General features: G+C 39.0%; 1 protein-coding gene across 4 annotated transcripts in view; it reads right to left on the bottom strand.

Moving 5' to 3' along the window:
• LOC108937610 (neural cell adhesion molecule 2) overlaps positions 1-13,875 on the bottom strand; it is a 234,994-nt gene that overhangs the window by 56,334 nt on the left and 164,785 nt on the right. For all 4 annotated transcript variants that reach the window (XM_018757633.2, XM_018757650.2, XM_018757642.2 and 1 more), the window contains exons 3-5: positions 13,356-13,562; positions 10,068-10,211; positions 6,869-7,006 (exon numbers count right to left, since the gene is read on the bottom strand). In XM_018757633.2, the coding sequence (XP_018613149.1) occupies positions 6,869-7,006; positions 10,068-10,211; positions 13,356-13,562 (489 nt within the window). The remainder of the gene's footprint in view (positions 1-6,868; positions 7,007-10,067; positions 10,212-13,355; positions 13,563-13,875) is intronic.

Here is a 13,875-nt window from a genome sequence, read left to right as displayed (position 1 = left end):
AAAACTTAATGCAATATGCATTTATAAATTTATACAAAAAGTCCATGTTTTATTCATAACCTATTAAGAGTCTGACTTCAGCATTTTATTTCATCAACGTACAGATCACTCGGTCTACACGATTCTCTTTTTATATTAAATATTGTATCTCTACAGCATACAATAATGTTGAAAGAGTGTGTATTGAAAATAGTCACCTAGTCTAAGAAAATGTACCTGTGAAAATCTGTAAGGTGTGTGATGTACTACTTCAAGAATTTTATGAGATCATTGCAGGTTTTCCTGTTTTCACAAGGACTAACATTTCCCATGGAATTCAAATTACTTCAGCCATGCAGAGCTACCATATAGAACAGCTAGTGCCGTGGCAGGAACGATTGTTTAATCTACTTTACAATATTAGAGGGCTGCTAGCCCCTTGTGTCATTTAGTCCATATTCTGAATTTCAATTCAATATATTCCACATAAACTGTGACGATTTACTGATGGAGACAAAAGGCTGCATTTTTTATTTTCTGTTCTATGCGTATTTCACAAGACTACAAATGAATGAATGAATGAATGAATGAACACATGCTCACACCGACCCTGGAGTTGCTGGGCACACCGATGGCAAGGGCATATTCTGGATGGGACACTAGCCCGTCAAAGGGTATCTACACACACGTTCACCCATCAACACACACACACACACACACACACACATTTTCAGAACCGCATGCCCCGTACGAGGTCACGGGAAACCGAAGCCTAACCCGGCAACACAGGGTGTAAGGCCAGAGGGGGAGGGGACACACCCAGGACGGGACGCCAGTCCGTCGCAAGGCACCCCAAGCGGGACTCGAACCCCAGACCCACCGGAGAGCAGGATTGTGGTCCAACCCACTGCGCCACTGCACCCCCTACCCCCATCAACACATTATGGACAATTTAGCATCAACAATTTACCTGAACTGAATGTCTTTGGACTCTGGGAGGAAACTGGAACACCCAGAAGAAAACCCACAAAGAAGCTACTATAGACCTTGTTAGTCAGGCTTCTAAACAGGTACTCATCTGTTCGACCCAGCCCTAATGCAGCCACTCAAACCTCTTTAAGAGTCTTGGATAGGTTTGGGGAGAGGCAGCTGAACAAGCAAGCAACGATTGAAGTGAGGGTTTCGTTTTGATTGGTAATTCATTCAAGTTGCCTGAAAAAAAAAAAAAAAAGCTATTTTTCTTTTAGTTCATTGTCTCTCAAAAGGGAAATTTTTGTTCTTTAGTTTGGTCCTACCCAAAAGGTTTTTGTTCCAATTAGAGCTGAAATGTAATTTATTTTCTTTTATTGATTGTTTAATTTGTAGTGGTTTAGGGTTTATAATGGGAGGAAAATGAACATGTCAAAGTAGTCATCAGCCTCTTACATAATCACTCCCTGGACAAAAGTACTCAGGCACATTTCGTGCTGAAATCCAAGATGATTTGCTTATAAGGCAGGAAGGCAGCAGGGTCATCATAATGAAGGCAATAGCGTAAATTTGCTTCTGGCAAGTGGCAGCCAAACTATTTTCCGCTTACTCTTCTAAGGGCATGAGGTCATATGAGGCCTGCAAAAAGAAGGGGAAGGGAATTGTGTTCCTTACTTGGTAAATTCGGAATAAGGGTTAGTTCTAAAGCCAGAAGGTAGTCCTGCCCTGGTTTGACCCTTAGAAGGCCCTAAAGGTCTGATATTTGAATCAAACTGCAGTTTTAGCCATTCTAATACCCTGGTCTTGGGAATTTTGGCTCTCCAGTTTCATGGGGTGCCCCAGGCAAGTAAAAGTGCAACCACTTGAGACCATCACTGACCCTCTTCTAGGATCTGGAATTGAGAACCTACTATTTCCACTGGAAAGAGAGGCTACTGTTATCACTTGATGGGTGAGAACCAGTACAGAGGGTACAATGCCACCTCCTCCAGCATATGTCAGGCCTGGTGCACCATTGCTTAACTTGATGAGCTGTTCTGCAAAAGCCTCATAAAACTCTCATTATTATGTCAAAAACTATGTCATCACCTTGTCATCATGTCCGTTTATAACAGTTGTCACATTGCCCATGAAAACCCTGCTGATCTGTGATGACAAAATAAAACATTATGCTACATACAGCCTTATGTTCCGTTATATGGCACCTTCTATTATGTGTCATTATATGGCAGCTATGACATTACTCTCAGCCAAATCAGGGCATGGACAAGAAAAGGACAGAGGAGATATACTGTGACAGAAAATTAGAAATTTTATACCTAAAAAAATACTAGTTCTTTTAAATGAGTAAATGAGTCACCGAATGATGAGTTATATAATGGAAAATACAACCCAGTACTAGAGAAATGAATATGATTCTTAAACTGTACAGAACTGCACGAACAGTAATGATTTTTGAATGTCTGAAACATTACAGATTAATTAATTACCACCATTTAATACAGGGCCAGATAAAATTAACATTTAAAAATATATTTAAAAGATTTGCCATTAACTGAGAAAATGTGAAAAAGGGAATGAACAGACTATCATGAAATAATGCAGAACTAATGTTTTGATGTCCTTCCTCCTAATGAGATGTTGAGGCCTAATGGTGACAAATCCACACCGACATTTTTTCAGACAATCTTGGCTTCAGCTTGGCAGTCTGCTGGCGACATCCTGAAACTAAAAGCCTCCCTGAAAACTTTTCAACTAACACTTTTAGCAGCAAACTATTAATGACCCTTCTGGCAACTAGGGCCAGTTGGATATGCTTAAAATTCTATTGCCCCCTCAAGCATCACTGAAAACATTAATATCTGACAGGGCTGAGGAATCAAAGCTACTGTATATTTTTATTAGAGCTTTGCAGCATAATCAATGACAAACTAAAATTACTGCATATGATTGCAGTCGATTGTCTCCCTGACACTTTATCACATGGAACAAAACTGCAAACACTATGAAATTTACTGTACAGCAGCTGGGGGAAAAAAAAAATGCCCTTTTCACATTTTAACAAACAGAACAGAAATGTTGAGAACAAGATGGAGTGTAATTATAAAGTAATAGAAACATATTACCAGCAAAAAGCAGTAGTTGACTCTTACAATCTAATTTTACAATAACTTGAGAAATGACAAGGAGCACATCTGTATAAATGCCACGCAATTTAGATTCAACATCCATCTTCCGCAAAATGGAAAATCAGGTGAAGTTTGAGAGAACAACTATTTGAATGCATTTTTGCAGGTAATATGTAAATTATTGCTTTATCATAGTACAGACAAGAGAGGCCATTTAAAATGCAATGTAAAGACACATGCTCCCGAGCGAGCACACTTTAGCCTGCAGGAACGAGTCGCACCACTTTCGGAGTCTGGATACTTTTCCAGAGGGGGGGTTATCCAATGGCAGGTGTGTAGCCTGCACATCTGTTTCCACTCCAGCTGATTACCAGCTCCTGCTAAGGTTGCCAGACAATAGGGGCTAGATTTTGCATCTTTTAAAGAGACAGAGGATCATTTTGTCACACGTGTTCAAGGCAGAATGGTATATTATTTCAGAACCTTTCAATAAAAGAGGATTAAAGGAATTCAGCAATGTGGAATTACTACATGTATACATTTTCTTATCAAAGAACTACGTATTGGGAGATTAATTCTTATGTGGCTTACATTTTCGATTGGGGGTGCTTGGTTGAGATTAGCTTATAAAATAGTAATTAAAAAATAAATAATTCTTTTTATGTGAATGGGTACACTTATTCATTTAACATGTGACATTGGTGTCATGTATCTGTATCACACATACACATGCATGCACACGCGCGCACATGCGCACACACACAGGCACTAGAGGCAATTTAGCTTTTCCTTGTCTTAATAATTATTTAATTTGGAATTGAATATATCATATGCAAATGTGTGGCTATATGCCATTCTGATTATAACTCAGAGCTCATTTTTCTGAATTTTTCTCTGCATTTTTCTGAATTGTTCAACAGTTATCAGCCCCATTGTAGTTGCTTTCACACTCAGTAACACTTGAATCAATTGCCTTTGCATTCGGTGATAAACAACAACATGGTTGCCCAGTACAAATAAAAAAAGATAATTGTGTAAGCAGTGGGGAGGGTTTGCCGAAACATAAAGCATTTTCTTTTAAACAGGAGTCATTTAATAAGCCAAAGGTAATCATGCAAACATGTTTCTGTCTGTGTTAATTATAATTATAGTCCATAAGCCGTCAGTCAATTTGATTTTACTTTGTTTTATGGAAAGTACAGCTAAACTGCATTCCAAGCCTTTCACAGTAACACAATGAAACTGCACATATATGTGAATATTATTCAGTTCAAAACATGTATGTCTTTACGGCTTTTTTCTTTGTATCTATCTATCCATCCATTTCTTGAGGTATACCAGAAATAGTTCTGTACTCTGAGACATAAAGTGACTGCCAGGGTACACCTTGGACTGGACTATGGTCTGTTGCAGGGCATACACACACATGCATAGACATTGACTAACACATGCACTAAAGGCAAATCAGAGTCACCAGTTCACCTGAAACACATGTCATTAGTTTGTGGGAGAACCTGGAATACCCTGAGGAAACCCAAAGAACATGGGGAGAACATACAAACTCTACACAGATTGACTGAACCCATATCTGAGGATGTAGTCCAGGTACTGTGAGGCACTAGCACTACCCACTGCGCCACCATACTACTGTTGTTTCACTATATACTCATCTAATTTCTTCATGTTTATGGACCTTTTTCACAATTCAAAACAGCAAAACACAAGAGCCACCCATCCTATTCTCCCAGGAGCCCAAGGTTAGCAGACAGAATGACTTGCAGAAACACTGTTAAATCAGTGATAAGACAATGCTTGAATTCCCAGGGCGCAGACAAATCAGAGCAGCTTTTGTTGTCTTTTGTCCCTTTGGTGCAGAAAAGAGAAGTGAAGGCCTGTCCCTGAGGCAAAGAGCTCCTCTCATTCATGGATGAGACTGGACCTTTGTCAAGTCCACCTCTCCTGCTGGCAAACATGGGGGACACTGAGTGTTTGACCATGTATTAATGAGTGCCAGCATGATAATTGGGTCTCTAGAAATATCCACAGTGTTCCCAGTGGTTCCGATCAAGCCTGAGTGAAAACAGCAACATGAATTCACCAGGCTGATAACTGCATTCACTGCACTGATAACTGCATTTACCAGGCTGATAGCTTCTCTGTTGGCATTGATAACTGCATTCACTGGGCTTGAAAACTGCATTCACTTGGCTGACAGGTGGATTTCCTGATAAAGGCACAGTTTATCATGGTGTCTGTCTAAATTGCTATCTTCATACATGGCAGACACCAGCACAGTGGGTGGATTCGAATTAGTTTTGAATGGTGTCATCCTGTTTGTCATGACTTATAGAAATACTGAGTCTTGCTTAACAATGTTACGGTATCTACATGATCGGTGTTTAAACACATTGAACAAAGCCAACACTCAAAAGGGTATCTTCTTGTTAGAATGTCAGATTATACACAAAACATTTCTTAGAGCTCATTTAATTCATAGATTTAGCATGCAGAAAAAAGACTAGAAATATCAATATTTTTTGTTAATCCGATCTGGCAGGAACAATGCCTTCCAATGTAAAATTTAAGTTTATGATGGACTAGTTCTACTTCATACCTGCAATATAAATTATTCCGTAGCAACAATTTTTAACCACAACCCTGCCCAGGACAAGTGGTTATAGTCATTGTTATAGTAAGAATAAGAACACAATAAATGTACACAGTAAAATACCAAGGTAAATGCTTTACAGTGATTTGGCCCAAGAAATAATGGTACATTATGGTATATAGTTGTTCAAAAGGTTAATACTACAGGACAAATTGCTCCCAACAAGCACTTACAGCACCTGTAATCCACAATCCATTAAGGTAGGAAAGGATAAGTGCAAAGAAGTGGCCAAACAATCAACAATAACACAACCTACAGCATCACAGCAGCATAGCTGTGATTTAAGACACTGTGAAAATGCTTTTGTGGTGTCAAGACAGGCATACATTTGCATTCATATGATTTATTTTCCTAGCTATTAATGCTGAAATTGTAATACTTTTGATTTTCTCAGTCAGAATTGCACAAGTGCCTTTCATACTAAGAATTTTCACATGGTTTCATTTCTTTCACCTCTAAGGAGTTTACAGCAGAAATAGCAAACTACATAGTGTACATAAAAGGAAAAAAAAAAAAATCTCGGAAGATAAAATTTCAGTAATGAAGGATTCAGAATTTGCAAGAGTGATACATAAAGGATGTAATAGTGTATTTCACCTGAGACATGTCTTAAATTCAAAAAAGGTGAGCGGCCTGTGATATGAGCCCCCCGTAAAATACACTCATGTTTAAATCTTTGAAATGTGCTGTAACAGAAAAATACATAACTGGCACATTTTGTAACTGACTGGCACCAAAAAAATACAACAAAAAGTAATGCTTGACAGTGCCCCAAGAGTTTCACATTTTAAAACCTCTCTGGTTCTATTATTATGATTTTTTTATAGCATTATATCTAATATTATTACATCTTTGACACTAAATCTTGTGACAAGATGAAGTTCTATCACAGATTTTAGCAAGTTGTATTACAGGTGGACCTGAGTATCTTCATAAAGGTATTGCTCTGGGGTATTATACATGGTTGTAAAAGCATGAAGCAATACAGCAGAAAGAATCAAGTAAAATAGACATAGCATCCCTGGGGCCAATGGGTTAATAGTATGGCGGCGGGCGTCTGTGATTCATTATTCACACGCAGAGAGTGTGAGTGTAACTCAACAGTCTCATGTGCTGCACTAACCATTGATGGTGACAGAGATGTCCCTGAAGTCAATCTCTCCTCTGGCCTCGACACGTGCCTCACAGCGGTACACACCCTCATCCGTCTTGGACACTTTGTCGATTTGCAGATTATTGTTGGCAAGCACCAGGAAGCGGTCTGGGGGGAGAGGGGTGGTGGAGAAGGGGGTAGGGACACAAAGGGATAGTGAATGACAGGCCATTGTAAAAAACAGTCACTCTCAAAAAGTTATCAGAATTCATAAGGCATCGCTCACTGAAAAATACACTATTCCAACAGACTAAATAACCTTGGGCTTTAAAATCTATAATCGGACCATTTAAATGAATGCTTTTAAACGTAATGTGCAATATTACAAGTTACTGAAGCCCACTGAAATGGTCATTTGACACATGAAAGCATCTGCGAGATTTGTCATTACGACAAAATTTTAACCAAATGAGTCTGAAATGTTTCAGTCATGGTCTGTGAACAAAAATTTGAAAATATAGTTAACAGGCGAGATACAACTGGAAAGGAATCAATCTACATATTTGGAAGTTATGTGTTTGTCCTGAGCACCAAAGTATGCTTCATATTATTTATTTCGGTGGTATAATAAAAGTTCTATTCAGGAAGGAATTAAATGTTTTCATGGTTGTCTTCCATAAAGTTTTACCCTGCCTGTCTAAACTATATCCAATTTAAGGAGAAACATTTCACAAGTGATTTTTTCAGGGAATTTCTCCAGTCGAACAATATGGAAAATACAAATTATGCATATAATGTAACTGTCAGCGTAGAAATACGACTCATATACATTATAGCAGTTCTTCAATTACAATTCAGAATAGAGATCCTTCAAAAAAGCTGATGTCTGTTTTATCTTCAGTTTTAGAGAAGATGAACTTTGAAGATATTATGTCTGTGTAAAATCTTTGAAGTTTGCATAGACATATTACCCCTCCCTCCTCCTCCTCACGCTGATAAAACACAGTGCCTGATTTTGGTGGCAACCGTGCCACAGCAATAGCAGTTGGTGTTTTGAAACACAATGTTAAAAAGAAAAAAAACACAGCAAAAAGAAAAAAAAAGAAAACACTTTAGAGCATTGGATATGTGTTCTATTACAAGTCATACTCCATATTTCTATAAATACAACAACAATAATAATAATAATAATAATAATAATAATAATAATAATAATAATAATAATAATAATAATTCTGACCTACAGATACATCCTGCATAACATCCGCAGGATCCATCCTTACCTCACAACAGACTCTGCCCAACTACTAGTCCAGGCCATGGTGACATCCTGTCTGGACTACGGTAACTCTATCTTGTGTGGCCTTCTTGCTATTGCCATCAAACCTCTACAGCTGATACAGAACGTTGCTGTCTGAGTTGTGCTTGACTTCCCGAAGCGTTCCCATGTATCTCCTCCTCTACTCGTTTCTCTGCACCGGCTTCCTATAGCTGCCCGGATCAAATTTAAGACCCTGGTTATGGCCTACAAATGCATCAATAAAACTGTTCCCAGCTATCCACAGGACTTGATCATTCGCTACACGCCAGCCAGAATGCAACGTTCTTGCACATCTGCCCATTTCGTGGTCCCATGCACGAAAGGTAAAGCATGGAGGTCCTCGTTTCTGGTTCCGTTGTGGTGGAATGACCTCCCCCTCTCACTCAGAACCGCTGAATCTCTGTCCACATTTAAAAAGGATAGTAAAACTCACATCTTGCGGACTCACTTCTCCTATGATCTCTTGAGTTCATGTAAGGCGTAAATGTTCATGCACAATAACGTTAAGATCATTCCCGGATAAAGCTTTATGGAGCTACTCCTGTAATGTAATGTAAATGGTTAAATGTAACTCAAAAAAAAAGAATGCTAGGGGGTGATCAGGAATCGTGGATATTTGGATCAACTTTTATGCAGCTACTCTTGCGATGAACATAGGTTCGTATGGTGGAAAGAAACTAACTGTACTTTAGAATCACATGTCCACATCTAAGTCTCTTTCTCCTAATGTAATGCACACATGGTGTTTTCCATGAGATGTACATCGCTTTGAACAAAAGTGTCTGCTAAATGAATGAATGTAAATGTTAATGTACCTTTTTAGCAAGTATAGTAGGTGCTATTTCACTTGCTCAGGAAGACACAAATCATGAGTCACATAGGCTACTTTGCTGGATGTCAGTGTTTCTCTATTTTCAGTATATTCACAGACTTTGCAGATTCCTAAAGCTCATGCTGCATCAACTGGGCCAGCCCCCCTCTAGCCGAAGCTTTACTTCACATAGCCCTTCTCTGGAACGTCTGAATGCTTTACTACTTGTTTTGTTTGTTTGCATACAGAGTTCAGCGCTCGACTCGCAGTACAGCTCATTTCTAAGGTACTGACAGAAACAAACAACCAATCAAAAGGTGTTGCTAGGCAACTAGACCTCCCATATCCCCCCACCGCCACAACCGCCAGAATGTACTGCACACTTGTCGCAAAACATCACTTCGCCTGTTATTACCTAGGTCTTCACAAAAGCATTACCACACATAGAGCCAACCATGGCTGTATAATTTTTCTTAAAAAAGCAGTGCCAATACACACACACAAGTAAATCAAAAGGTATCCAAAATAATCTGGATTTCTCTTGATTACTGCAAATGTTTTGTGACTCAACCTCATATTATTATTATTCTTATTGTTATTATTGTTGCTGTTCTTGTTGTTGTTATTGTTATTATTGTTGTTGTTATTATGGTTTATTATTGTTGGTGTATTACTTAATAATAACAATAATTACAAGAAGAACAACAAGAGTTTGGGCCACTAAAGAGCAGAAAAACACATTTTCGAAATCCATCATCTGAACTACTGATATCATATTCCAATTAGTTTAACAGCTTAATGTAACATGCTGTTTGTGTTGGAAACATTTTTATTTGTTATGCTATCTGTTAGTTTCTGACAATTAAAGGACAATTAAAGGGAATGCTTATGAAAATCTGCAAATTGCGTGTCCTGAAGACCCGTGAAAATGTTACATGTCTCTGCATAATTCTCGAACATAAAAAATATGCGCTCAACAACATTTATTGTGCGTATTTGTTTCTTCATTACTGTCCTGCTGTTCTAAGAGCTGTTTGGATGTAAAATTATGGCCCAGGTGACGAGTGTATATGTTAGGTGATGGAAGGGGTGCTTACTGTGTTGCGTGGGGTTGATCTCCATGTTGTTGTAAAACCAGGAGACAGCTGGGACAGGTGAGCTGGTGACGTCACACACCACTTCGGCCACCTCTCCCTGGCGGAACTCCTGCGGTGACTTCACATCTCGGAACGTCAGCTTTTCTGGAGGAGGAACAAAGGATGACAAAGCACTGACCTTTACAAGATGTCAAATTAGAGATCATATTGTTGGCTACTTGAAACATTTCCCCTCAGAAGTGCTGCAGAGCCTGGCTCTTTTAGATGCGTCAGTATATTGATGAAGCCTAGGTGTGGTTATGGAGGTACACTGTAGACCGACAAAGCTTGGGTCAATATATTGCTGAACCACTCAGAACACATAAAGGTTGGACCCCAATTCTGCCCCCCCCCCCCCTTTTTTTTATGTGCTACAGATTTAATCCATTTGTGATTTGTCCAGTGTCCAACGCATTTATCGTTTTTTTTTTTTTTTATCTTTTATTAGCCCACTCTACTTTTATTATCTGTGTGTTGTCACTGTCATTCTGTCTGTGCTGTGGAAGTTTCTCTCACCAAGACAAATTCCTTGTATGTGTAAACATACTTGGCAATAAAGCTCATTCATTCATTCATTCATTCATTCATTCATTCATTAGTGAATTTTTAAAGTTGTTGATTTTTCACATGCTTCATGGAGCGTTTATCTGTAAAAAGATGTCCTATGAATAAACTTTACTACATCACTTTTTTCATTGTTTCAGTTGTTTCAGAGCTTCATTTGTTATTATTTCCTTTAGGTAGTTGATTTCTAAGTGTCAGACATGAAATATTGGCAAGTTTATGCTAAAACATATAAATTAAATACAATACTGACATGGCTCAAAATTCTGGACCCCGCGTTATTTTGGGTCTACAGCGTGTATGATTAAATATGAAATAATGTTTAGAATGCTGATGATACTGATTGTTTCGGAAGTGTGTATCACCTCATGTCAGGTGCTTACACATCAGCATTTTTCATTAGAGACTGCAATTTAGTATGTTTAAAGGTATACAAATGTTTTGAAGCTCTCGATTTGAAGTTAGAGCTTGTAAAACTTACTTGGGAATTAACATGCATTAAAATTAAAGTTGCATTTAACTAATAAGATTGTTTCACCTGATTCAAAGCCAGCTCTCAGGAGGAAATGCTTTGTCAAACTGTTTAATTGCCTGCAAGCAATTAGATAAGCAGTAATACTACTGAACATTTTCATCGTTGTTTATTAATTATATGTATTGCACTTATGCACACTGACTATTTACTAAGATGCATATATAGAACAATGTAAGGTAATGCCATCTATGAAAATAATATATATCTAACTGAACTATGTGTTTATTTTCATTAATTTTTTTAAAGGAACACTTACTATCTTCAACACAAATGCATTTCATGCAAGTGTACGTTTTCTCACCCTCTCCTTATTTTGACACATTATATACCTTGTGCCCTTGTATATTTAAATGACTGTCCCATTGTTTGAATTTGCCCTTTTTTTTTTTTTTACATTTCTGTAGCATACTGTCATTTGGTGTGAAGCTCAGCCCGTATGACTTAATGGATTTTTCTTCTTTGCGTAGCAATTTGGTTGGCAATTTGAAAGAAAGAAAAGGATGTCTCTTTGGAACAGCTGCTGTGTGGCTGGAAGACACACAGTTATGTCAACAGATTTGTCTAACGTCTTCAAACAAAGCATCCCCTGGTCTCTGTTTGCTGCACTCAGAGACTGTGATGCCAATCATTTAGGCAGAAACAGAAAATAAAAATTAAAAGGTAAGAAAAAACCAGACTCCCTCAATAGCAGCAGTAAGAGGATTACATGGGGGCAAGGCTTCAAATACACATCTCTTGGTATAAAGTAAATAGTCAAAACGTGCACATTTTTATGTATGAGCTTTAGTTTTTATTTTGTAGTCATCATTTGTATCTGCTTATTCTGCATAGATAAACCCCAAGGAGGTCACTCTGGTAATAACTACCAGACGCTAGTAAAACTGTAACAGTAAAAAACTGGAGAAAAAAAATGTGGAGATCTTTGTTCTGTTTAAAAAATTATGTTTTCAATAGAAACTCAAAACATTTTCATAGTTTTTTGCTAAATATAATCCTTTCTCTATTATTTAGCTACTCATTTACATTTACACATTTTTTAGAAACTTCTTTCCAAAGCAGCTTAATAATAGTATTCAAAAACTACAGATCTTAATTATAACACGATTTTACGTGGATAGATTGGATTTTATTAATCTCTTGGGATAATGATGAGTGATGTTAAAATTCAGTTAGTGTTCTTTGAAAGTTTTTCTTTTCAAAGTGTTAGTTCAGTGTAATTACTTGTAGCCTGTTCATTGTAGCAGTAACTGTTACACCTGTAACCACTGTTCTTCCTCTCAGTTCTCATGAAAAGCTAAATTTTCATTAAATGTAAATGATATAATTTAATGTTATAAAATGATAAATTTTCTCACTGAACTATAACTTCAAACTGTCACTTTTAGCCTAAATTTCTTCAAACATTAAGAAAAAATGTGTTTTTGGTTGGGGGGGGGGGTGGAGCGGTGGTGCAGTGGGGTGGACCAGGTCCTTCTCTCTGGTGGGTCTGGGGTTTGAGTCCTGCTTGGGGTGCCTTGCGATGGACTGGTGTCCCGTCCTGGGTGTGTCCCCTCCCCCTCCAGCCTTACGCCCTGAGTTGCCGGGTTAGGCTCCGGTTCCCTGCGACCCCGTATGGGACAAGCGGTTCAGAAAATTTATGTATGTGTGTGTGTGTGTGTGTGTGTGTGTGTGTTTTGTGTATTTTTGGTTAGGGGAGCGGTGGCAGGTCCCACTCTCTGGTGGGTCTGGGGTTCGAGTCCTGTTTGGGGTGCCTTGCAACGGACTGACGCCCCATCTTGGGTGTGTCCCCTCCCCCTCCAGCCTTGCATCGTGTGTTGCCAGGTTAGTCTTCGGTCATCGCGACCCCGCTCAGGACTGTGTGTGTGTGTGTGTGTGTGTGTGTGTGTGTGTGTGTGTGTGTGTGTGTGTGTGTGTATGTATGTGTCTGGTGATCTGCAACTTGGTAGCTCTACAGATTCTCTGTGCGAAAGAATTCAGACTTCTTGGTCTTGAGTCATGCAGATGTATGATGGCAATGCCAGATGTCTTCCTCTGTGGCCTCATGGGGAACTCGGTTGAACTGGGTTCTTGTGTAGAGTCGTTGTATTATGCGCGTGGGGTGAAACATGTTAGGTGTATGTGTGTGTGTTTGTTCGGTTGATAGCACTCACGGTATATCTCCAGCACCACAGAGGCCTCTCGCGTTTGTCCGTTGGCATCGGTGGCCTGGCAGCGGTAAATTCCCGCATCCTCAATGTTGGCGTTATAGATAGTGAGGCGTGAGCGCACGCCCTCTGTGTGAATTACCACTCGTTGGGTCGAGACGATGCGCTCCCCCTGGGGGTTGTACCACTCTATGCTGACAGGCTCTCCAATGGCTGGAACAAAGAAGAAGCACAGTGTAACCACACAAGGCCGGCAGTACAGCAGAACAGGGATATGTTTCTGGCTTGAAGTCTAAGGTCTATATGTAGTGATCATTGATGCACAAAACAATCAACTCACTTTTTACATACAAATCACACAGATCTTTATACAAAGATCTTAGCTGTCAATTTCCTTTAGAACTTTGGTTGTCCTTGGTGACCTCCTCCCAAGACAGTTCCAGAAATCTGTGCATGGGGCACCATATGGAAGAGACTCGTGGTGGCCTGTCTATATCACTGGTGCTGACTGCTGGACCTGCACATG

This window comes from Scleropages formosus, chromosome 12 (assembly GCF_900964775.1).
Source record: "Scleropages formosus chromosome 12, fSclFor1.1, whole genome shotgun sequence".
NCBI classification, from domain to species: Eukaryota; Metazoa; Chordata; class Actinopteri; order Osteoglossiformes; family Osteoglossidae; genus Scleropages; species Scleropages formosus.
This window is presented reverse-complemented; position numbering and strand designations above follow the sequence as displayed.